Source organism: Coloeus monedula, assembly GCF_965178545.1.
Source record: "Coloeus monedula genome assembly, chromosome: 26".
NCBI classification, from domain to species: domain Eukaryota; kingdom Metazoa; phylum Chordata; class Aves; order Passeriformes; family Corvidae; genus Coloeus; species Coloeus monedula.
The window spans coordinates 3549550-3573304 of NC_138806.1; the positions used below are offsets into that span (position 1 = coordinate 3549550).

At 62.7% G+C, this 23755-nt stretch overlaps 3 protein-coding genes across 6 annotated transcripts; all 3 read right to left on the bottom strand.

Moving 5' to 3' along the window:
• Window positions 1-159: 159 nt before the first annotated feature.
• Window positions 160-12190, bottom strand: WNK4 (WNK lysine deficient protein kinase 4). 2 transcript variants are annotated; one of them, XM_082297130.1, is made up of 20 exons: window positions 11674-12190; window positions 6352-6524; window positions 5951-6171; window positions 5713-5870; window positions 5097-5185; window positions 4803-5022; window positions 4396-4726; window positions 4105-4235; window positions 3959-4026; window positions 3727-3868; window positions 3529-3645; window positions 3300-3455; window positions 2968-3025; window positions 2693-2827; window positions 1982-2556; window positions 1648-1744; window positions 1108-1531; window positions 791-993; window positions 571-668; window positions 160-489 (listed from the first exon to the last, which is right to left on the bottom strand). In XM_082297130.1, exons 1-20 carry the CDS (start codon window positions 12124-12126, stop codon window positions 472-474), a joined length of 3867 nt encoding a protein of 1288 aa, XP_082153256.1. In that variant the 5' UTR covers window positions 12127-12190; the 3' UTR covers window positions 160-471. The 2 variants fall into 2 exon arrangements, with proteins under 2 accessions (XP_082153256.1, XP_082153255.1); XM_082297129.1 differs by having other exon boundaries at window positions 160-492; window positions 11674-12167.
• Window positions 12191-16873: 4683 nt separating this feature from the next.
• VPS25 (vacuolar protein sorting 25 homolog) lies at window positions 16874-19565 on the bottom strand. 2 transcript variants are annotated; one of them, XM_082297174.1, is made up of 6 exons: window positions 19465-19565; window positions 19207-19352; window positions 19059-19112; window positions 18621-18709; window positions 18039-18114; window positions 16874-17509 (listed from the first exon to the last, which is right to left on the bottom strand). In XM_082297174.1, the coding sequence occupies exons 1-6, from the start codon at window positions 19509-19511 to the stop codon at window positions 17397-17399; spliced, it is 525 nt and encodes a 174-aa protein (XP_082153300.1). In that variant the 5' UTR covers window positions 19512-19565; the 3' UTR covers window positions 16874-17396. The 2 variants fall into 2 exon arrangements, with proteins under 2 accessions (XP_082153300.1, XP_082153301.1); XM_082297175.1 differs by having other exon boundaries at window positions 19059-19207; window positions 19465-19529.
• Window positions 19566-19860: 295 nt separating this feature from the next.
• RAMP2 (receptor activity modifying protein 2) lies at window positions 19861-22686 on the bottom strand. Of its 2 annotated transcripts, none has more exons than XM_082297200.1 (5): window positions 22381-22686; window positions 22084-22234; window positions 20911-21021; window positions 20416-20518; window positions 19861-20285 (listed from the first exon to the last, which is right to left on the bottom strand). In XM_082297200.1, the coding sequence occupies exons 2-5, from the start codon at window positions 22142-22144 to the stop codon at window positions 20030-20032; spliced, it is 531 nt and encodes a 176-aa protein (XP_082153326.1). In that variant the 5' UTR covers window positions 22145-22234; window positions 22381-22686; the 3' UTR covers window positions 19861-20029. The 2 variants fall into 2 exon arrangements, with proteins under 2 accessions (XP_082153326.1, XP_082153325.1); XM_082297199.1 differs by having other exon boundaries at window positions 22377-22686.
• Between the last annotated feature and the right edge of the window lie 1069 nt (window positions 22687-23755).

A 23755-nucleotide genomic window follows, 5' to 3' on the forward strand; every position in this document is an offset into this window, starting at 1 on the left:
ACGGGTCCTGCCCGACAGACACACACACAGACACAGTTTGTATTCAATCCATGTTTATGAAAACACTTTCCAAACACCAGTTCATAACAAAGTGCTCCCGGATCCTGCTGCTCCTGGTGCTGCAGCAGACAGGGCCACAGGGCACTCAAGCCACTCTGCAGGGTGGGCAGGGTCTGGTGCAAGGCTGAGCTGGCGGGGGACAAGCTGGAGTTCCTCAGGGCGGGCTCAGCTCCTTCCATCCACGAGGGGTGGAGACACCTGGCACCTGTCTTCCAGCAAAGGGCACCTGTGGGACAGGCCTACAAAAGGCCAGCACTCCCGCTCCTGCGAAGCCCACGGCTGCCCTGCTGCAGGCCACAGCCAAGGGGAGCGGGGAGTCCAGGTTCTCCAGGGCTGGCACTGCCCTCTGGAAGGTGCAGGGGCTCTGCCCGTCCTGGGGATGCAGGCACTTGGATGAGGTAGTTCATGGAGTCAGTCTTGGCCAGCCAGCTACTGGGGAGAGAAGCAGCCGTGAGCCGGGAGTGCCGCGGGAGCAGCCGAGAAGGCCGTGGGCTGGACGCTGCCCCTTACCATGCGGCCGAGGTCGTCGGCAAAGGTCACCCCCTTGTTCAGCCGCTGCTCCTGCGAGCCGGTGCTGCTGCCGCTCAGCGAGTTACGGCGCATGATGCCTGCAGGGACAGCGGCCCTGAGTGAGGGCACGGGTCTGTGCGACACCCAGCCCGGGGGTCCCCGTCCTGCGGCCCCCGCCCAGCCCGGGGGCCCTGCGGGGAGTGGGGAGCGGGGCCGGCACCTGCGGGCTGCGCCAGCTCCAGGCGCTGCAGGCTGTTGCGACGGGAGGGGTTAAAGCTGCCCTTGGAGAGGCGGCGCTGGCGGCTGGACAGCATCGCAGCGGGCGAGACAATGCCCGGCGGTGGCTGCTTCCCCATCCGCAGGTACAGCTCCTCGATCTCCTTCTTCTGGGCGCTCTGCAGCAGCTGCACCTCAGCCAGGTGCCTGGGGAGAAGACAGGGGCTGGCAGTGGGGCCTCGGGGAAGGGACAGCGAACACGCACGCAGGGTGGGTGGGAAGACCTGTCACCTCCCAGGTGCAGCCCACCCCCCTGCTCACTTCTGTCGCAGGTTCTGCAGCTCCTCCCAGATCTCCTCGTCCTCACTCTCAGTGTCATCGCTGCTCACATAGGACAAACTGCGAGAGTAGCTCAGCCACACCTGGCTCAGCATGGCCTGCGGAACATTTTCTGTGCTCTCTTCCCCAGGGCCCTCCCGGTCGCTCCCCGCTGGTGCCACAGGCACCGTGCCCCCCTCGGCTGACACCTCCTCAGCCTTGGGGTCCTGCTCCGCTGCCTCCAGCACCACATCCAAGTCACTGCTTGAGCTGTGGCCTGTGTCAGGGACCACGGGTGGCGGGGAGCCACTCGCTGCTGGCTCCGTGCTGTGCTGCTCCCCGTCACTGCTGCCCAGCACCGGAGAGGTCACAGCCAGGTCCTTGGCTGGCATCACCTGGAACCGGCCCAGGACCTGGGGCTTGGTTTCTGCTGGGGACAGGGGCAGCTGGTGGGGTTCAGGGCACATGGGCTGGCCGGGGCATTGCGGTGCCCTGGCACAGGCACGGCTGCACGGCACAGCCTTGGCCCTGCCCCACCTTTACCTTCATTGATGGGCGAGAGCTGGGCCTTGGGCACGCTGGGGGCTGGTGCCTCCGAGATGATCAGAGAGTGGCTGGGCTTGGGGGCACCGGGCAGCACCTGTGGGCACCTGAGCACCATCAGCAGCCCCACCCCAGTCCTCCTGTCCTCTCCTCCCCCTGCTGCTTCTGTGCCCTGGGATTTGCCGCCCACTCAGCCCTCCCTGCATCCCAGTGGCTTCACAAGCCATGAGGCTCCATCCCATCCCAGGGCAGCATCTGCAGCAACCACCCAGCCCTCCTGACACTGAGCTCCACCTCGAGCAGCCCTGGGCAGCCCTTGCACACCCACACTCACCGTGCTGCCCTCTGGACTCCCAGATGTGGATGTGCTCAGCAACTGCAGAGGACTCCCCATGGGCTCGCTGCTTGTGGGGCACACTGGGGCTGGTGTTGAGGGAAGGGAGGATATGGGCCCCCCGGCAGTGGGGACATCAGATCCCACTGGCTCCAGGGTCCCACTGCCAGGTGGGACTGGCTTGTCTCTGCTGGTGGGGTCAGGGTAGACAAAGCGTGGGGCACCCAGGACAAGACTCTGTGGCCGTGGCAGCATTGGTGGGTAGAGGTGCCCGCCTGAGCTGGCAATGGAGGAGACAGTGTGGGCCACGGTCATCACTGCCAGGGAGAAGACATTGGCCAGGGACAAGAGGGGGGCAGTGGGGGACAAGGGTGTGCTGGTCACAGGGGGGCTCAGGGGACTGCTGGGCTCGTAGGGGACAGGGGATGTGGGGAGAGGCTGTGGGGACAGGAGGGCTTGGGGCAGGGCTGGGGGAACAGGCCCCCCTGGGGTCCTCGGGGGGGTCAGTGGGAGTGCTGGTGATGATGTGAGCCAGGTGGGAGTCATCGAGACGAGAGGCCAGGTCTGGGCTGAGCCTGCAGAGAGGGAAGCATCAGGAGCAGCCCCCAAGGGCCGTCTCAGACCCCAAGTCCAGGCACCCCGGAGCCTCAAGCCAGCGAGCAGCTGGCAGCCCCAGTGCAATGACCATGCCCATGCTGCCAGCGCTGGTACCTGTGGGGGACCCCAGGGGTGCCGGGGCTGCCAGCGGCTCCACAGGACTGGCCAGGTTGGTCTCCGATGGGGAGCGGCTCAGCAACGGCAGGACAGGGGACTGGACAGGGAGGCTGGGACTGGTACAGCTCAGGTCTGTGGCATAGGGGTGACAGCCAGGCTCAGCCGGGGCAGGACATGTCCTTTGAGACCCTCTGGGCTTGGCTGAGGCCATCACCTGCCCTGCATGGGGCCTGGGGGAGACAGGAAGGGCCTGCACAGGGGCACAGACGTACCACTGAGTGAAGATGAGGAGGAGATGGAGCGTGAGAGCCCCTGCAGCTGCAGGTCCACCTGCGAGAAGGATGAGCTGAGCCCAGCACTGGGGCAGAGGCCCCAGCCAGGCTGTGCCAAGCCCCCGCTGGGCCCCACCACCTGTGGGGACAGGAGCTGGAGACTCTTCTGGGCTGGGGAGCACCTTGACTTGTCACAGGAGCGGGCAAGTGACCGCAGGAGGACCCTGCACCCCAGCCCCCTCCCCCTGGACTCCCTGGGGCCAGGCAGCACCCCAAGCCATGCTCAGCATCAGCAGCTTCCCCAGCGCTGGCAGGGCCAGGCTGGCACTCACGGGGCTGCCCACAGCACTCTCAGCCTCGGGGCCCTTGGGCAGCTCGGTGCTGCTGCGCCCATCCTTGCGAAGCAGGGTCTCCACGCGGTGGATGATGTCCCGGATGCGGTTGATGAAACTGTCCCGCTCCGACTTGAGGATGAACTCATTGTGGACCTGAGGGTGGAGGGGCCGGTCAGCACCCAGCACGGCCAGGCAGACCCCACCTTCACCCTCACCCTGCTCTCACCATGGCGGCTGCAATTTCCTCCGGGTTGTCTCCATCCAGGTCGAACTTGAAGGTCACCATCTTGTTGTTGTAGGTCTGCAGCTGGCACTCCACCACTCGGTCGCTCTTGTCAGAGATCTGTGGGCAGCAGGGCTGGCTCAGCCCAGGAGAACCCGCCTGGCACCCGCCTGGCACCCGCCTGGCACCTGTGGCACTCACGTTGGTGATACGCAGCCTGGAGCGGGCTCGGCGCCGCAGCAGCTTCCCCGAGGCTCGCTTGGGCGGCAGCTTGGAGCTCTGCTCGCTGGCCGAGAGCCCCTCACAGCCATCACTCATGCCCGATGCCACATCTGAGGTGTAGCTGCAGGAAGCCCCAGCTCCGGAGCATCAGCATGGCCATTCCCAAGAACCACACTCCCTGTCCAGCCCCCGCCCGACCCTCCAGCCTCACCTGTCCACTGAGGAGGAGAAGCCGCTGGCGGGGGGCAGGCGCTCCGTGGGCAGCTGCACGGCGATGCTCTGCAGGTAGGGGACGGGGTGAGCCGGTGCCGCAGCTGCCCTGACCCCCCTCCCGCCCGCCCGCGGGGCCCTGCTCACCGTGGGGAAGCAGCGCACAGGCCGGGTGGGCCGTGGGCTGGTGGGCTCCACTGCCACAAAGCTGCGAGGGGCCAGGTCCGGGGAGTCCAGGAAGCCGGAGGAGCTCAGGTACCCATCCGTCTCACAGTCGGCTGCGGAGGAGTGCTGGCATGAACCGAAGCAAGTCCCTTCCCTGGCTGGACACCTGGGAAAGGGCTGTGGGGCTGGGAGAAGGGGACGGACCCCCCACCCACCTCCCGCCCCAGCTCCCCTGCTGCCCACCCGGCTGTTGCTCCCTTGGTGCCTACGCACAGGTGGCTGAGGAGTAGCTGGTGTGCCGGTAGGTAAAGTGCTGGTGCTGGTCAGCTTCGGGCTCCTCAGGCTCCAGGGGGAAGGTGCTGCTGAAGACGGAGTCCCCAGAGCCAGGAGTGGCCAGGGCAGGCGTGGGGGCACCAGGTGGCAGCGGGGACTTGAGCTCCTCCAGGAGCTGCAGGACACCTGGCGGCTGCTCTGGCTCTGCGGGTGATGGCGCGTCCTGGGCGCGCTTCAGCTTCTCCCGCTTGCGCTTGATGGCGACCACACGGTCCCGCACGGCCTTGGCCACCAGCTTGTAGTCGGCCTCACAGACAAAGCCCAGCACCACCTACACAGGAGGGAGCTCGTCACTTCGGGGTGTAGGGGCCCCACAGCACCCAGGGCTCCCCCATCTCTGTACCCACCATCTCCTGAGCCACCTCCTCTGCCACATCCTTGTAGAGCTCAAAGAGGAACTCGATGGCGTTGTTGTCCTTGTACTTGCCGTGCAGCTTCTTTGTGTCATCCATGCGCAGCCAGAGCTTGAGCCCAGACTTGACTCCGTCATCCTCCTCAGCCAGCTCCACATGCACCCCTGTGTCCTCCTGGAAGAAGGAATGCTCCAGCAGGTCCTGGATGGTGTACCTGCAGAGGGCACAGCTCAGTGCAGGCTCGGAGCCAGGGGGGACCCTGCCACCCAGGCCCCGCTCTGCCCCCACCTCTCGTTCTTGTCCATGCGGATGCAGCCCTCGATAATCTCCTTCAGCTCTGGCACCTTCACCTTGTAGAAGCTGCTGGGCTTCAGCCCCTGGGGGTAACGAGAGTGAGCACCTCCTGTGCCAACCCACCACAGCATGGGGCTCCCAGGGCCCAGGGATGAACCAACCCAGGGCCCCACGAGCTCTGCATGGCTCCTGTGGCCAGGCCACGTGTGCCTGCATGGGCCAGGATGCCCCAGGGCTCTGAGTTTCCACCCCAGCAGGCAGGAGCTGGCAGGAGCCAGCCATGACCGGTCAGGGCAGCTGCAGTGCCCCAGGCCAGCGTGGCCGAGCAGACGTGCTCCCGTTCCACCCCATTAACACACTGGCAGTGGCTGGTGCAGAGCCAGGGATGTGGGGTCTGGCCAAGCCGTGGCCCCACCACCCACGGCTCCATGCCCTGCCAGAGCAACCCCTCACCGCCCAGGCTATCTTTAGCCACTCACACAGCCTACACAGTGACACATTTTGACAGCAGCAAGGCCTGACAGCTCCAGCTGACCATCCCCCCAGCCCCCTGTCCTGGCTCCTGTGGGATCAGCCAGCAGCATCACCCACAGCTGGGACCAGGCCTCACCGAGGTGACCTTGCGGTAGATCTGGGCGGCGTTCTGGCACTCAGAGTAGGGGTACTCCGAGGTGGCCATCTCCAGCATGCACATCCCGAAGGCATAGACATCCACTGCCTCATCGTACTTCTCCTCATACATCTCTGGCGCCATGAACTCGGGGGTGCCTGCAGGCAGCAGGAGAGCTCAGCACCCCTGGGACCCCCACCCCCTGCAGCCCCCCCAGCTCCCACGAGCCCAGCCCCACCTATGACACTCTTGGCAAAGGAGGCTCGCTTGAGCGTGGCCAGGCCCAGGTCGCCAATCTTGACAGAGCCTGTGGGGCCCGTGATGAAGATGTTGTCACACTTGAGGTCACGGTGGATGATGGGGGGCGAGCGAGTGTGCAGGAAGTGCAGACCCTTGAGGATCTGCCGGCTCCAGCGCTGCAGCACCTTCAGCTTCATCTCTTTAAACCGCTTCAAATACCTGCCAGGGACCAACGGGGCTCAGACCTGTGGGGCTCAGACTCGTGCCCCAGCCTTGGCTCCAGCCCACCCTCCTCCTGTTGCCATGCCAAGCCCATCCGGACTCAGATGCCCACACAGGGCAAGCAACAAAGAGCCTCTCGGTAGGGACCCTGTTCCCTCCCCTACACGCCCCAATCACGTTTTCAGGGTGCCGGATGTCATGAGTTCTGTGACCAGCACGATGCAGATCTGGCCTTTGATAGTTGACTTCCAGGAGTCGTAGAAGCGGACGATGTTGGGATGCTGCAGCCCCTTCAGCATCTCCACCTCCTCACTGAACCGCTGCCGCTCCGTCTTTGACAGCTTCCGCGTCTGTGGGAGCCAGTGAGGGTGTGAGGGGGGCACACGGGGTCCTGCCAAGCACAGGGGGCTGCCCTGGCTACAAAAGACCCTCACGTCCCATTCCCCACTCCCTACAGGCAAGACAGAGGAGGCTTCTGTGGCCCCGGTGCAGAGCTGGGGTCAGACCTGCTGTGCCCCAGCACAGTGGCTCACACATGGCTGGGAACGCCCTGCACTGTGGTCCCCCACCTGTCCACCACTCTGGGTGGGTGCACGACAGACGGGGCACCGAGGAACCCCTGCAGTTCTCCACTGCCTTGTGCTGGGACCACCCGTCCCCCCTCCCCTCACTCAGCCCCCAGCTGGAGCCCACCACCCTGCCTCAGGGCAGGAAACCCTAGCCTGCAGCTGGAGGGGACGTGCAGGGTCTCTGCAGAGCTGCTGCCATCCTGCCCTGTGCAGACCCGATGGCTGTGGCTCTTGTGCCCCCACCAGGGCAGCACCAGCCCTGGGCTCTGTGTGGCCGGGTGCTGGGCCAGCCTCAATGAGGCCTTTGTTGGGGAAAGCAGGCAGGGGGAGGCTCCAGCCAGAGTTTTTCCATGTTTCTCCTGCTCGAGTTAATTAAAGTAGAAACACAAGCCGAGGGTGCTGACTGCAGCTGGGGCAGGGGCCAGTGGAGGGGATGGCCCCCTCATCCTGAAGGGGCACAGCCCCAGGCTGCAGGAAGAGGGGAGCTGACTGGCCAGAGCTAGAGGAGCCGGGTCCAGCCCCCAGTGGGGCAGCTGCGAGTGCTCAGCCCTGGGCAGGAGCAGGAGCAGTGATAACTCCACCACTGCCTGGGGTCCCAAGGAGCTCAGCCTGGGGGCCCCAAGCTGGGACCCCTGCCCAGCCCACATTCAGAGGCCAAGGAAACTGGAGCTGCCCCAGAGCTCCCACCACCAGTGCTGCCAGAGCTGTGCTTGGCCAGTGGCCACCATCCATCAACCCCGTCAGCTTTTGTAATATTTTTATTGCATCACAGGCGGCCCCATGGCTTGGCTGGAGCTGCTCCATAATCCCCCCGCATTTAATACATGCTCAGGGACAGGCTCAGCCCAGACGAGAACCTGAGCTTGCTGCCACGGGATGAATGGGACCTTTCATATGCGAGGAGGAAAACAGCACCCGAACCCCAGCATGGCCAGCAGCACACACCGGCTGTCCTGCCCAGCGCCACGGCCACCACCACCCCTCTGGCCCCCTCCTCCTCACCAAGAGGTGTCCAGAGGCCTCACTGCACCCCACAAACCTGCAAGGGCATGAGGAAGCTGACACTGGCTGTGAACTGGGGCAGGTGGGGACTCATGGGTGGCCACAGCTCTCCCAGCTCAGCGAGAGTGGACCCCAACCGGAGCAGTTGTGCCAGCGCAGCCCTCACTGTGCCATGCCCCATTCCAGGCAGAACCCCAGCACAAGGCCACCTCTCCCAGAGTGCCTGGAGTAAGGTCTGGGGGAGCCAAGCATGCCCCCCAAGCCTGTGCCAGGACTGCTGGGCTCGCTTGACACTGTTCCTTCCTCATGACCAAAGTGGCAGCAGCTCCCACTCCTGTGCGTGCTGATACTCTCCCCATTGAGTGTGGGCACCAGAGCCCAGCCTGGCCATAGCCTGGCAGGAGGAGCACCACGAAGGGCAGGGCAGACAGTGCTGCCAGCACAGACACACCACACAGCATGGGCACACCATGTCCTCTCCTAACAGCATCAGCACAGGGCGGAGGAGGACACTGGGGATGGTGGCATGGGGACGGTGAGGAGCTGGGTGGCAATGGTCCAGCCCATCCTGTGAGCCAGGAGCTGGCTGCCGAGGAGCCCAGCGCAGCCAACACCAGGATCTGAGGCCAGTGCAGGAGGAGGGAGGGTGGGGCCGAGTGGCCGAGGACGGCTGTTGCCTCTGCAGCAGGAGGCTGTCCCCAGCTTGGCAGCGCTGGTGCTCAGGGCACTCTGCAGCGCTCACAGGGCTCTCCCACTCCCGCAGCCCTCAAGGGCCCTGGCTCTGCACTGACACTTGCACTCTGGAGGGGCATTCAGACCAACACCACGGTGGGGCACAGAGCCAGTGCTGGAAAGTGCCCAGCACTCTCCCTCCAGCCACGTTCACAGTCACAGGGCGGTCCCGAGCCCCTCGCAGAGGAGCCAGCTCTATGTCAGCAGTGGATGCCAGCACCTCACTGCTCTCCCTGTGGGTCTGCCCCGCCGAGCAGGAGCTTGTGCGTGCTCACAGCCATGTGAACACACACTCAAGGTGCCCTGCAGCCCCGGGGCTGCTGGCTAAGGTTACCTGCCCAACCTGGGCGCCGGAGCCAGGGGAGGCACAGCAGTGCCTGCTGCCCAGAATGCTTTTGCCCACTGGGGAACCCCAAGGGGTTCCACAGGAAAATCGCACAGTTAGGTATTTACAGCCCGACCCCGCTCTGGGCCTCTGGCTTCCTCCCTGCTTCCTCTTTCCCCACTGCCCACAGCACCTACGACAGAAATAGTGCCAGGCTAAAGCTGGAAAGCACAAACAGTGGGGCTGTGGACATGGGCGGGAGGCACAGACAGACGCTGCGTTCAGGAGAGGGGACAGGGATGGGCAGGTCCCCAGAGGGGTCTCACAGGAAGACAGAAGACAGGCAAAACCAGGCTCCAGTTCGCCAGGCTCTGTGGAGGGAAGGACAGGCGAGGACAGAAGAGAGAGCTGGGATTTGGGACTGGGATCCGTCACAGCAGCTGAACCAGGTTCTCTGGTGCAGAACAGGTCAGGCCTGAGGTTAAGTATTCATTTGGAATTGAAAGGCAATAGAAGGAGAACTGTGAAATGCACAGGACAAAGCTATTTTTAAAATGGCAGAACCACAACCATTTTTATTTGTGGTTCCAAATCCTGGATTTGTGTCACAGTGTCCAACTCTTTGCATGATTGCTGAAAAAAAACAAACTTCTAAATGTCTGCATCTGTGCTCTTAGCCCCTTGTGGGACACAGATTTGGGCACAAGAGACACTGGATAAAGAGTAGTCAGTGGAACAGAGCCAAATCCTGGGTGGGGAGGGGAGAGGGCTGGGGCAGAGGGGTTGCAGGGGCAGGCACCAGGGTGGCATGGGGTGGGAGCAGGGCTGGGGCTGCCCACAGGGACCTGGCTGAGCTCCCATGGGAGGGGGCAGGCCAAGAGGAGTCAGGTCTGCCAGGTCTTCCAACACCATGGGATGCTCACAGGAGGGTCCCTGGCAGGAGCTCAGCCTGGACCCCAGCCTCTCCACACCCACCCCCAGGGGACAAGTGAGTGGCTTCCGCCACTCCTGCCTGGCCGGCTCGCAGAACCAGCAAGGGGGCCAGCACGTGCCTGCTGGACTGGGGCACAGCAGCATTTTGCTTCCCAACTCCCTTCCCCCCCCCCAGCCTGAGACAGTGCAGCCTCATCCCCTCGGCAGCCCCTCGCAAGACACCAGCACTGCGGGCACACAGCCCCGGGGACGAGCAGCGGGGCAGGGAATGAGACACGTGCCAGCCCTGCTGTGCAGGGGAGCTGGGGCACAGCTGTGACATGGGGCTGAGACCCACAGGGAGGGACACGAAGCCAGCTGAGTGGGAAGCACTGGGGACAGCTGACTCATCCAGAGAAGGTCCTGGACTCGCCAAGGAGAGCCTGTTCCAGTCAGTGGTTGCCACCTGAAGGGACACAGGACTCAATGGGGTTCAGGGGTATTTGGATGGAGCTGTGGGGCCATGAGGGCAGGAGAACTGAGCTGGCTCTGAACTGAGCTCTCACAACTGAAGTAATTGTGCAACCCTTGGGATGGGGGGAAAATCTTCACCTTCCTCACTAAGAGGCCACAGTCAGCCCCTCTAGAAAGCACCCACCACTCTCTCAGGATCTCTTCTTGCTCTGCTCAGCTGCAGCCACCCCAAGGACCCAGCCCAGGCAGCTGAAACTGCAACTGCACCGAGCTTTTAGGAACAAGACAACAAACTCGCAAGACATGGTTTTCTGTGTCAACAAGGACTTGGACCTTCCCACCACAGCAGCCATCCCAGGGCCAGGAACCTGTGGGAGACTTTGGACTTAACCAAAGCCCCTCCCAGGGCTCCAAGGAGAAAAGGTAGACCCACAGAATGGATCTCCTCGTGCACCTCCATGGACAAGATCACGCTCATCAAAAGCACTTGAGTGGGGCAAAGGCATTGTGGAGGCAGCACCATCACCACTGCTCTCAGCATCCTGCTGTCAGGCTGCAGGGCAGCCAAGGAGATGGAGGAGTGTGGCAGCAGAGAGGAGATGGGGACACTCCTCAGAGAGCTGGAACCAGAGGTCCAGCTGCTCCCAGCAGAGAGCCCCTGGCAGCATCACAGAAACCATACACAGGTGACCATGTACACTACTTCAGCCAAGGTCAAGCAGGCAGAGAGCACAAGGTCGTGTCGTACCCTGCTCCCGGCTGACAGCCAGCCCCAGCTCGCTGCAGGCACGCGCCCCAGAGCACACCAAGGGCTATCGGAGCAAACTTCGGAGCCAGCTCCAGCACAAGCACAGGCATGCATGCAGAGAGGGCACTGCTGCCCTCACTGCCCTCCTGGAGGGAAAGCTGCGAGGTGATGAGCGTCAGAAAGACAGTGGGATGCTCAGCCCCAGATGCACCTGTAAAGTGCCAGAGCAGGGACTGGCATCAAGAACTTGGGCACCCTGGCATGCTCCACAGTGCAGGAAGAAAGAAAGCAAATGGAAAACAGCACGTGATGAGCAGGAGGGCCAGGAGCGGCGGCACTAAACAGGAGTCTGGGTCCGGGCCAGGAGACCCAAGAGGCACCGAGGCACTGGCAGTGATGAGCACAGTGCAAAGCAGCGAGGGGAGCCGGCACCCAGCTGCAGGTCCCTGCCCTGCCCTGCTGCTGTGGCCCGACTGCAGCGGGGCGCCACAGTGACTGGCAGAAGTGGAGATTCGAGGGTGCCTGCCCTCGCCGGCACAGGCTCCAGCCCGGGGAAGTGCCCCGCGGGTCTCACACAGCACCCAGGCAGGCAGCAGTGGGCAGAGGGCTCAGGGGCGGGGAGGGCTGCACACGCCAGAGAAACTGGACAGAAGAGGGTCCAAGTGCCTCTCTCGAGCCCCTCGCCCCAGCCTGTGGGTGCGGGCAGGTAGGGGCGGAGGCGCTGGCAGGGGCCGTACCTGCAGCTCGCACCAGGCCACCTCCACGGTGGTCTCCGTGTCCAGCCCCTTGTAGACGGTCTTGAAGGAGCCGCGGCCGATCTCGATGTCGAACTTGAGGAACCGGCCGTCGGGGGAGGTGGCGACCGCCCGCGTCTCCACCTCCTCGCTCTCCGTCTCCTCGGGTTCCCGGAGCCCGACAGCGCTCGGCGGCGGCGGCGGCGACCCCCCGCGCACCCCGTCCGGTGCCGGGTACCCCAGCAGCTCCAGCTCAGCCGAGCTCCGCCGGCTGAAGCGGGAGGAAGCGCGTCGGGAATCGGGCCCCGAGGGCCGCCGGCTGCGGCTACGGTGCGGAGTCCGTCCGGTGAGCCCCGGACCCGGCTCCGGCTCCGGCTGCGGCTCGGAGCCGCTGTCCGCCCGCTCCGCCTCAGGCTGGGACATGGCTCCGGCAGCGGCGGGCTCGGCCGCCAGCATCGGCTCAGCCCGCTCGGAGCGGCCGCTCCCGCGCAGCTTCGCACCCGTTGCCGCCGCCACTCCGCAACCAGGAGCGACCGCCGAGACCCGGCCCGGGCACCGGCCCCGGCACCGCCCCCGCCACGCCCGGGTCCGCCCCCGCTCGACCGCCGCCCCCCGCCCGCGCTGCGCCACCGGCCCCGCGCCCCGCACCGACACCGCACCGGGCAGCGGCCCCGGGACAGCGCCCGGCGCTGCAGCTGCGGACACGGGCTGCGAGCAGCGGGCGAGCGCCCCGCGCCCCGGCACCGCGCCCCGAGCCGCCCGGGATGTCCCCTCCCAGCCGGGGGTCACCGCCTGGCGCCCGCCCGGATCCGCGCTGCCGTGGCTGCTCCAGGGGCTCCTTGCTCTCCCCTCGCCGCAGGACAGCCCCTTCCCTGCCGCCGCCCCCCCGGGGCTACGGGGCCGCTGTGACTGACGCGTCCGGAGCCGGGACGTAGGAACGTCCCTGGTTTAAACATTTCCTTGGAGTTTCTGACTCTGGTCCTGGAGCAGCGTGTCCTGGAGCAGCCGAGTCCCACTGCCCGGACGCGGGTTCCCCCTCACACTGCCCCAGACAATCCCGCTCGGGTTCACTACGGTCCGAAATCCTGAAATCAGGGTCACGTAAATAGGAAGAGTCGAAGGTGTGTGTCAGCCCCGCGGGAGCCAACAGCCGGACAAGAGCGTGCTGTCTCTCCAGGCTGAAGGAGAAGGTTGTTCTATCGGTGAGGCTGTTTACACAAAACACAAAGCAATTGAGGCCACCGCTAATTTCTTTTCCCTGAGGTCAGATTGTTTCTACTCAACGATACCGGAAACATTAAGGAGTGGATCGACAAGGGAACACAGTCATGGTCTCCTAAACGCCAGCCTGGCACCCGCAGGGTGACGCCGGGTGACTGGGGCTACTGACCTGCAGTTCGGCTGTGGCCACGTCCTGCACGGCTGCTCCCCACAAATCCCCACCAGCAAGAGGAAGGGAGAAGCATTTAATGAAATCAATGAAATTCCTACAAAAGCCCTGGCCTACCTGTGTCACACTGCTGATCTCTGGTCTGCTACCCCCTACCCGACCCAGCTCTTCCTGCCCGAAGCTTACTCTCCAGCACCAGAGGAGCCAGGTACCCCCTTCCCAACAAGGAGTTTGACCGATGCCTCCCTGCCAGGACCTGCTCGTGCAGTACTGGCTGGTGAGCAGGGAGCAGCAACCACATCCCCGCTCAGCCCTGCACTCCTTGGAGCATGTGAGGGGCACAGTCTCAGGTGAACAACCAGCACTGGCAGAACACCGTGTCCAGCACCGGCCCCCGCAGGGCTCTGCCTGCTGCTGGGGCACTGGCTGCCCATGGCCACTGGAGCCAAAAGGCCAAAACTGACAGGCCACGGGTGCGGTGCTTGCACTGGCCCGGCCACGCGTGACTCTCGGGTTGTAAGATGCAACATGGTTTGACTCAGCTCTGTTAAACAACGCTGTTCAGGTGAGCCTTGCCCAGAACCTGCCCACTTCTCAGCATCGCCAGAAAGGGGGGAGGGATGCTGCCCAAGGCCCTGCAGGCTGACTCTGTGGCTGACCCACGCAGGGGTCCCTGCCAGGGCCCATGCACTGCCCAGGCCCAGGAACACAGCCCAGGCTGGCAGGGAGCCTCAGCTCTCCAACAAGAGACACAGAGCCAGGTAGGGATCTCAGCTCAGTCCCTGGCAGGCTCATGTCTCCTTATCAAGGGTTTTCATCGTGAAACAGGACGCCTTGGAAGATCCCAGAGGAGCAGGGGAGTATCCCAGTTCAGTGAGGCCCCTGCAGACAGGAGAGGAAATTAGGGGTGAAGCTTGCTCCAACTGCTGCCCTCCCACACCTCTCTTGTGAGTGGTCTGAGAAATTCCCTAAATGATCCCCCCAAATGCCACTCCACACCAGAACTTGGCAGAGGGGAGGCAGCTCGGGCAGGGGAACAGGTCCTCTCCTGTTCCCAATCTGCAGCCAGCCTGGCCTGAAACCAGAAGGCTTCTGTTCCACAATAGGCGCCCACTGCAGCTCCCCAGCGTTATCAGGGTGACATTTCTGGGCTGCAGGTGCCAGTGCCAGCCTTCACTTTGAGGAACCGCCACAATCAGGGAACATAACCCATTTCTCGCCTACATTTGGCTGCCAGAAAGAATACAGGGGACTGTGTAATCACTTCCCTCAGAATTAGATCATGAATCAAAGCCCTGCTCAGCTCCAGGCTCCGCCAAGCCCTGCCAGGAATTGTCCATTCTGATCCCGGAGCTCGGGGCAGGATCACAGAGGGGCCAGGATGGGTCTGGACAAAGGGGGATGCACAGCTGGGGCAGCACAGCACAGGGTGCCTGTCCCAGGAGGGGTCCAGGGACCCCCAGGTCTTGTTCCACAGTTGGCTTCACCACCCCATACTCAGGGGAGCTCCGTGGTGTCTCTGACCTTAACTCACATGAGTTCAGGGAGGCAAAGACGGCACCCAAACCTCAGCTGTGGCTGTAACCCTGGGCAGATCACTGCAAGGATTTCCTCAGCCTAGAGGCACAGATGGGACCCACCTGCACGTTTATCCCAACATATAAATTTATCAAACTGAAACAGTTCTTGCTCCTAAGCAGCTGCATTAAATAAAACATCTCTCGGAATTTTTCCTCCCTGACCAGTGGGATCCGAGTGTGCCTCGCCTGATAGTGCCTTATCTTGGCACCAGCCCCTCTGAGCTCTGCCTCGCCCTGGCCAGCGAGCCCTAATCACCACGGCCAGATGTGGCAAGGGCCTCTGAGGGGCCACAGGCTGGAGGACGGGGCTGCGCCAGCCCCCCCGAAACCACCCTGAGCCACCTCCTCCAGCTCCTCAGAGCTGCGTGGCTGGGCTGGGCAGCACCTCCACAGAGGGACATCTGCTCCCTCCAGGGCAGCAGCACCAGCTGCCAGGACCCATCCCACAGCCTCAGCAGTGACACCTCGCTGCAGTGGCACTGCCCAGCCTGGCGAAGCTGGTCCCACAGGGCCCTCACAGGCACGGCTGGATGTGGCCTCTGGTAACCAGCCCAGAGGGTGTGGAAAAGGAATTTTACACCATGTCCATTCTGCAGAGGGGACATACTCTTCCTCCTCCTCCTCCTTCTCCCCCCTCACTGAGTAAGCAACTAAATAGGAAACTGAAAAAGAGATGGGAATTGCTGCCAGGAGTGCCTTGGAATGAAAAGCTGGTTTTAGGCTTATCTAATGTCACATCAGCCATTTCCTAAGAAGGGAGCAAATTTAATTAAGAACACAGACTCCCTCAAGGACAGCCAGGTTACATATGGCACTCCCCGCTTGGAACACAGTGCTGGGAGGTCAGCATCGTGCACACAGGCAGCAAGAACAGACACTCTGGGCCCGGCTGCTGAAGGCTCATTGTTTGGGATCAAATACAGGAGCCTTCAGGCACAGCACCCCAGCTCTCTGCAGGGGTACAAGAGCAGCAGAGCAGACAGAGCAACCATGGAGGGAAGGGGCAATGTGGGTGGCATGGGGAGGAAAGAGGAGGCAGATCTTGAACACTGAAACAAACCCAGGGCAGACACTTGGTAGCATATGAATCCTATACAGAGACCTTGGTGGCTGCAGACATGAGGGAGGATCCCTGATGGAGCAGTGAGTTTGGGGCTGGGCAGAGCCTGTGCCTGTTGTGGGGACAGAGGCACTGCAGGGCTCATGGCACATGCTGTGGCACAGCCTTTGCTGCTGGGCTTCCTCAGCACTGTCAGTGCACGGCAGGACCATGACAGAGCTGTAGGGATGATGGTCAGAAAGGAGACCACACCAGCCCACTGTGTCAGGGACTTATCACAAGCACTGCTGGTGCCTTTCTTCAGCAGAGAAGTGCTGGCACTCAGGAATTCCTCCACAGCACTGCTGGGTCTGGCATGGAGAGCAAGCCTGGGCTCCAGCCACAGCTCCAGAGCAACGTGCCCACACCAGGGCAGCACATCCCACCAAGTTCAGGTCAATGGGCTCCTGCTACAAAACAAATTTTTAAATTTCACAGCCCCTAGACTCCAGCATCTCACCTACACTGAGAATTCCTCAACGCTGACATCAGCTGCCAGCACAGCTGAGCCAGTGCCAGGTTATCCCCAAGGACAGGGAATGCCAGACACACTGCTCAGGGGCAGACAGTGGCAGCCTGTGGGGTGCAAGCACCATCTGCTCCGCTGGACCCCCAGAATGACCACATTGGTCTGACCAGAGGTCACTCCAGCGCTGCCCCCAACCTCTGCCAGTGACATGCACAGAACAATCAGGGGAAGGTGATCCTGCCCCAGCACAGCAATGTGCTTCCCCAGGACTGACAGGGTCAGGGACTGTACCTGGGCCACACGTTCTGACAAGCTGAGAACTTTGTTATCAGTACTGAGAGCCTAAAGCTGAGTCATCCCTCTCCCAGCCACGGTGGTACAGAGCTTAGCCCATCACCTCTGCACACACCCAGGGGCTTCCAGCAGGCTGCACATGCAAAATTAAAGTAAATGTTGTCCTGAGAAGGACAGCGAGGACTCCCACAGGCCACAACTCTGCCAAGTGGAGAAAAGCACTTGTGCTGCTGCTTCGCACCCTGGAACCACGGCATTCCTCTGGGGCAGCAAGGAAATATGACTGAAGGGCAAAAATCTGGTACAGTGCTCTGTTTTGTTTCTGATGGAAAAATAAAGATAGATGAAAACACCCAGGCTGCTCTATAAATACATCTCATTTTAATCACCTGAAATTAGTTCCCTGGCTTCCCCCAGCCTGCTTGGCAGCAAGTGCATTTCCTTCTGCCACTGAGGGCTTCCACAGCGTAGCAATAATGGCCAGTCCCCTGCTCCTGCCTCACCCCCTGGCACCGCAGCAGGACTGCAGGACCCAGGCACGTGGCAGGCAGGGATACAGGGGGGCCCTTTGAGGCCAAGCTTGACCAGCCAGCTGGGACTGCTTCGAGGCCATCACAGGAACAGGGACCAGCTGCAGCCCCCAGTTTCACTTCTGGGCGGTCCCTCTCGGAACTGCCTAGAGCAGCTTTAGCCTCTCAAACACATCAACAGGGAGAACAGACAGACAGAGGATCTCGGAATATTCCTAAGTCTTTGGAAGGGTTCACAGACTCATCTTGCCCCAAGAAATCCCGAGATGCAGCTACTGGCAGTCACAGTTTTGAAGCCAGGCCCAGAGAGCGACTCTTGGCAGCGAAACCTGAGACTGCAGTGGGGAAGGGGAGGAGGCTCCTGTCAGAAGAACTTGACACCTCTGCCGTCATCCAGCGTGATGATTTCAGCCTTGTGCTCCTGCTGCAAGGCTTGCAGGGCACGGAGCAGCATAGCCTCATCCAAGCCGTGAAACTCTAGGGAAGGACAAAGATCCCCATTGAAAAATAAAAATATAATAAATAAATAAAAATAGAAAAATAACATCAGGAAACAAACAGGCTGGTGAGCTCCAGGGACTGGGGTCAGCAATGCTGAGGACTCTGAAGAGCACCGTAACACTACAGCAAATCCAGAGTCATGGCTACACTGACAGGCTCATCCCTACATCTCTGCTTTGGGAACAGAGCCTGAAGGTCATCAGACAGCAGGGATGAATCACAGCAGCCTGTAATGCAGTGCAGGAGCTTGGCTTGAAAACAAAACACCCCCCACCACACCAGGTAAAATGCTGGGCACTGGGGAAGTGAAAATGCAATTACAGAGCGGGACGTTCCTGCAAATTGATAAAAGCCTTTGGAGCAGCACGTGCCAATGGTGGGAAAAGGTGAGTTTGCATTTGAGACTTCAAAATATTTAATCTACAAAACTGTAATCTGACAATCAAGTGTTTACGTGCTCCAATCCAATGAGCTCCGAAAACCTGCTCCAGAACATGAACTTTACCTTCATTCTCTGTATCATCTCCGCTGGCCAGTTCATACAGTGTGAACACAGAGTTGGTCAGGCCATTCCTCGACACCTGGAAACACGAAGGCAATATAGCAAATTTCGTCCGTGTGGCTGACCATCCTTGTCCGATCTCTCATACATCCCGGAGCGTGTAACATGGAGTGTGCACAACACTTGATAAGCAGAAGCCCCCTGGACATACACTGGGGGAGAGGGGTCAGGAAGTGCAGCCTGAGGGAATGAAGATGGTTCCTCTCCCGCCGCTCTGCTCTTCCTGCCTGTGTGTTTCACAGTGAGGACTTAGGCCATGCAGAGGCCAGGCAGCGACGCTGCCCTGTCCTCCCCACGGAACAGCCAATGGCACCGAGGGTGGACAGCAACACCCACCGCTCACACTGCGGCTCACAGCAAGTGACAAGCTGCTAATAAGTCCTCATCTCTCTGCAACAGAGAGAAATGGAAGGAGGAAGGTAAAAGTAGTGAGGAAGCAAGCAGTGGTCTTTCCCAAATGGCAGCCAGGACCCCCTGTCCTCATGGACACAGCCTGGTCTGGGTGTGCAGCCCCCATGCTCTCACCCATTGATAGATGAGCTTTCCCCATTCTTCTGGTCTCTTCCACATGATCAGAAAGCTGGTTTTGTTCTTATCTAACCATTCCAGGTTCCCTAGAAACAACACAGAACAGGGATTGAAGCAGAGCACAAGTCACAAGTAAGGATCCAACATGCAGATTTCAGTACAAGAGCCAGACACTGCACCCAGAGGAGACCCCACGGACCAGCCCCTCCCCTGCAGTTCGCACCCACTGCCTAAATATTGCTGTGTCTACAGAAAGTGATTTCTCTGTCGAGCCCTCTCTTCCCCACGCAGCCAAATCTGCCTGCAAAGGCAGGGCTGGGTCCCGCGGAGCCGCGAGCAGCCCCGGACGGAGGCTGCCCTCCCTGCCCTGCGGTCTGCGGGTCGGGCACAGGCCGCGGACGGGAGCACGGACGGACGAATGGACGAGGCACCCACCGTTCTTGCGGAGCTCCTCCAACACCACCTGGATGGATTCCAGCGGCAGCTTCCCTGGGCGCGGGTTAAGGAGGCGCTGATGGAGGCGGGGGGTGGGGGCGAGAGGGGCACGGGCGACGGGGCCGCGGGCAGCGGGCCCAAAGGATACGCTGGAGGCGGTGGTTGGCGAAGAGCGGAATGTCCTGAGCCTCCCGCACCGTCATGGCGGGCAGCCGGTGCTGCTGGCTGTAGGCGAGCGCCAGCGCGCACCAGGCCGAGAGCTGCTTCTGCCGCGTCTCGCCGTTGGGCTGCAGCCTGCGGGGTCGGGTCAGCACGGCGGCGGAGAGACACCGGCAGCCCCGGCCCGCGTCCCGACTCCCGCGCTCCCCGCCCCGACCCTCCCAGCCCCAGCCCCGGCCGCGCTCACGTGAAGAAGGGCGGGAAGCTGTACTGCCAGGGCCACACGAAGCTCATCGCCGCCGCCCCTGCCGCCGCCGGAATCACCGCCACTGCCACCGCCACTGCCACCGCCACTGCCGCCGCCGGAACCGCCGCCGCCTTCCGCCCCGCCCCGCTTCCGGCCCGGCCGCGGGCCCCGCCCCGCCACAAGCCCCGCCCGCCCCACTCAAGACCACGCCCCTCCCCATGGCCCCGCCCCCTCCGCCCCTCCCGGACGGCGCCGGCTCCGGTTCTGGTGCCCGGTGCTGGTCCCGGTGTCCCGCCGGGCGCGTTCCCCACGGCAAGAAGCTGCCGCCAGGCCTGTGCCGGAGACCCGGGCCGGGACCATGGAGGGATCGAGCGGCCGAAGAACCAGCGCCAGGCGTGGGGGGAGAAGCGTTTAATCCCGGGCCGCGGGGCGGGGGAAGGCGCAGGGGGAACCGGCCGCCTTGGCAGCGCGGGTTGGTGGCCCCGAGAGTCCACCGGGCTCTTCGGGTGGTCGGGCAGCCCCGCAGCCGGGGGTCCGTGCCCCGACGCGGGACGGGACGGCAACTTTAGGCCTGTGCCTTGCCGTCCTTGCTGCGCCAGATGACCAGGGTGACGAGGAAGGGGATGAGGCAGATGGGTGCGATGATCATGGCCAGGAGCACATCTTCGGGCGGGTCGAAGTACACTGGGTGCTCCAGGGTGCAGTTGTGGAAGTAGAGATGATGGCTCTGGAAGATGTACTGCTCTGCCAGTGCGTTGGGGTAGCTGTAGTTCAGGTGGTCGGCCCAGGACTCCAGGCAGTTCTGCAGCTCGCTGTAGGGCCTGGGAAGAGAGCCGGGACACTGGCAGGGGATGGGACATCAGAGGCACAAATCCCAGACCAGCACTACCCCTCTGGACTGCCCGGCCCCTGCACCCTGCTACTGGTGGGGAAGGTCCTGCTGCCCCATACCTGCTGATGACTTTCCACTCGCACAACTCTGCCGTCGTCACATTCCTCATCAGGTCGACGAAGTAATCCCAGCACTTCTGTGTGATGTAGGTGTAATTCCTCTCTGTGAGGAAAGGGTCTGAGCATGGGCAGCATGCCTCTGCCCGCAGTGCATCCCTGCCTGCCCCTGCTGCCAGGTGATACCTGACATCTGGAGCCCTGCCCAAGCGAGCAGGAGAGACATCATCACAGTGAGGAATGGACCCTGCAGCAGCCCTGGGGTGCTGCCTGGAGCCTGCAGCAGCACAGAGCAATGCCAGGGGGACAGAGGGAGGGCAAGCTGCTGCTGGCTGCCCCCACTGTGGGCAGTGGCAGGGAGAGATTCATGGCACTGGCCAGCTATTTTTGGGATGACTAGAGGAAAGGAGGGGTCATTCTGTGGCACAGGGCCAGCCCAGGCCAGTTCACCATTTTCCCTACAGTGCTGCCTGGCCCTCGCTGAACCCCAACACTCACCCATGGGCTGGGCTGTCCCATTGGACATGGCTGTGGGTGGGCTTGTCCCAGCATTCTGGCCGAAGCTCGTTGTCACGGCGTCCGTGTGACAAAGGCCAGTCCCCAGGAGCACTGCAGAGGGAGGGACACAGGGTGAGAGGAGACATAGGGTCTGGGGGGTGTAGGAGTGCTGACAGGGCTCCACGCGCAGGAGCTGCCCTGGCAGAGGCTGGGTCTACAGGAGATAACTGCTTTTGGGTGTCCCTCAGGGGACAATGGAGCTGGCATGTGGGGCACAGGGAGCTGCCCAGAGCCTGGCACATGGTGGGGCTAGGGTATCCGGCCCCCCGTATGGCAGGAGCTGTGGGGAGGGGCTAGCCAGGCTGCAGGCAGCTGTCCAAAGGTTTGGAGGGGCTGTTTAGTGGCTATGGACCCTGGGCCATAGTCACAGTACAGGAGCAAACTGGGACCCCCACCCATGGGGAGTCAACGTGGTGTTGTGTTGCAGCCGGACAGGGCTGGGGCAGGAAGAGGAAGCACTGGCCACAGCACAGAACTGCTGAAGAGTCCCTCCGCCTGCCGTCAGTCCCACACCCAGCACAGCTTGCCAAGGGCGTGGGGCACGTCTCGCCTGGCCCACGGGAGCCCCATGGCTCAAGGAAACTGCCCGATCCATCTTCTGCCCTTGGCTGAGGGCCTGCAGCATGGGGCACTGATGCTGGCTCCGCGCTGAACTGCCCGAGTGGGCCCTGCCTGGGCTGCTCATGGAGAGCTCCGGCACAGCTGGGCACTGGCCACGGGGAGCTCCTGGGCTGGTACGCTGGCTGTGGTAAGGGCAGCCCACCCTGTCCCAATCTCTGTCCCTGACGGCCCCATTCGGCCCCTCTGCCTGGACATGTGTGGTGCTACAACTCCTGTCCCAGCCCGGGTCTTTGCAGGGCTCCCTGCCGGATCGTGGATGAGCGTGGTGGGAGCTGCCCCACAGCAGCTGGTGCTCAACTGCCGCTGCCCCCGGCCATGCTCGCAATGGCTGCCCCAGCTAGCCTCAGCGCTGCCGGGCTGGTCCCATGTTGGGGTAGGGCAGTGGGTCGGGCTGAGTCAAGACCCCGGCCTCAGGCCCCACGAGTGGGAGGGCGGCGGTGTGCGGGGTGGTTGGGGGTGCGGAGCCCCCGGGGCGGCCCCCTGCGCACTTACCCCAGAGCAGCAGGAGCCCTTGGGAGAGACGGCCGGAGCTCATGTGCGCGCGCGGTGCCATCCTGCCAAAGCCTGCCGGCTAACGACCGGGACAAGGATTTCAATGGAAATAACAGGAAGCAACTCCTTTCCTCTGACAGGGGCAGTTTGACTACAGGAGACGTGTGAAAAATGAGATTGCTCAGTGCTGTTCTGAAGCGGCTCTCCCGGCGGGACCCTGCACTGTCCCGTGCGGTGCCGGCCCCCGCGGGCATCGCTCCCGCACCCCGGCACCCACGAAGCCCGCGCCTTACCCACCGGCCTGGAGGATCCACTCCCTGCACGGCACGTCCAGCGTTACGAGGCCGCGATTTGTTTACTTGTGTATTTCTCTTTAATCCTGTCTGGGCTGGGTTGTGAAATCCCTCGTCTCCTGCGTGGAGGGCAGGCAGCCCAGCAGCGGGGGGAGTGGACGGGAAAGCATAATGTCCCCGGACGGGCGCTGCCGCCCGGGAATGGGGGCGGCAGGGGGACCCACGGCCCCAAAACCGCAGTTTCTGGTTCACCCGGGCACCTGCCCCACAGGCAGCACTGCCGGGGCAGCCCCAGCTCCTACCCGCGGCCAAGGAGGGAAGGTTGATGACACAACCTACCCCCAGGCACGAGGCCGAGGAGGTGGGGAGAGGGCAGACACTTGGCCGACTCTGCCAGTCCTTGGCCCCAGTGCCTTCCCCCTGCACCGTCCAGCCTGGCGCCTGCTTGACTCTGCCAGAGCCCCCGTTCCTGGAGCAGTTCCTGCCCAGGGGCCCATGTCCCCCCCACTGAGGGTGACTTCAGCCCGCGGGTCTGCGGCACTCCCGCACAGGACCTGGCTGAGGCTGGGTGAGGTCGTCCTTTCACGCCTGGCCGGGGCAGAGCGCAGCCCAAAGCCTCCCCTTTAACAGCTGCCTGCAGACACGCAGAGCAGGGACTGGAGTGCAATCACGGCCAGCTCAGAGGGACCCTCCCTGCTGTGGACCGCACTGGGCTTCAGCTCCCCAGCAAAGGTCCTGGCAGAGCTGTCTGATGCTTCCCGGCCTGCAGCAGCCACCTTCTGCAGGCGAGTGGCCACATCTGGAAGTCATCCCCAGCACTCCAGTGTCTGGAGCCCCTGGTCCCTCTTTCTGGTGGAGCCGGCAGAGCCTCCAGCCGGGTGGCAGGAGCCTCTGCCAAAGAGACACCCAATGATCTCAGCGCGGCCCCAGGGTTGGGACGGAGTGGGGAGTCCGGAGGGGATGGGCAGGGACAGGACAGTGGCTGCCTGCCAAGGGCCTGGGCTCCCCACCCAGCCTGGCATCCCCGGCGCTCCCTGCCAGCCTCCACCCGGGGTGTTGAGGAAGGGGCTTGGCCCATGCAGGGTCATTTGCCTGGGACTTTTCTCCCAGTGTTCCTCCCAGGCAAATGCAGGCATCTGGAGCCCTGTGCCCAGCCTCTCCTCGTGCCATGGGACCCACTCCAACCCCAGGGAATCCCAAACTCCCCATCCATGCTCTGCCCTGTCACCCTCACCCTCAGTCCTCTCCTCCCACTCATTAGTTGCCAGGACTGGGAGGGAAGTGGGCTGTCGCTGGTCCCTAACAGACATGGAGGAACGCAGGAGATGGGCAGCTTCTCCCTGGGATTTGAGCCCCTTTCCAGGCTCTGCTGAGTGCCA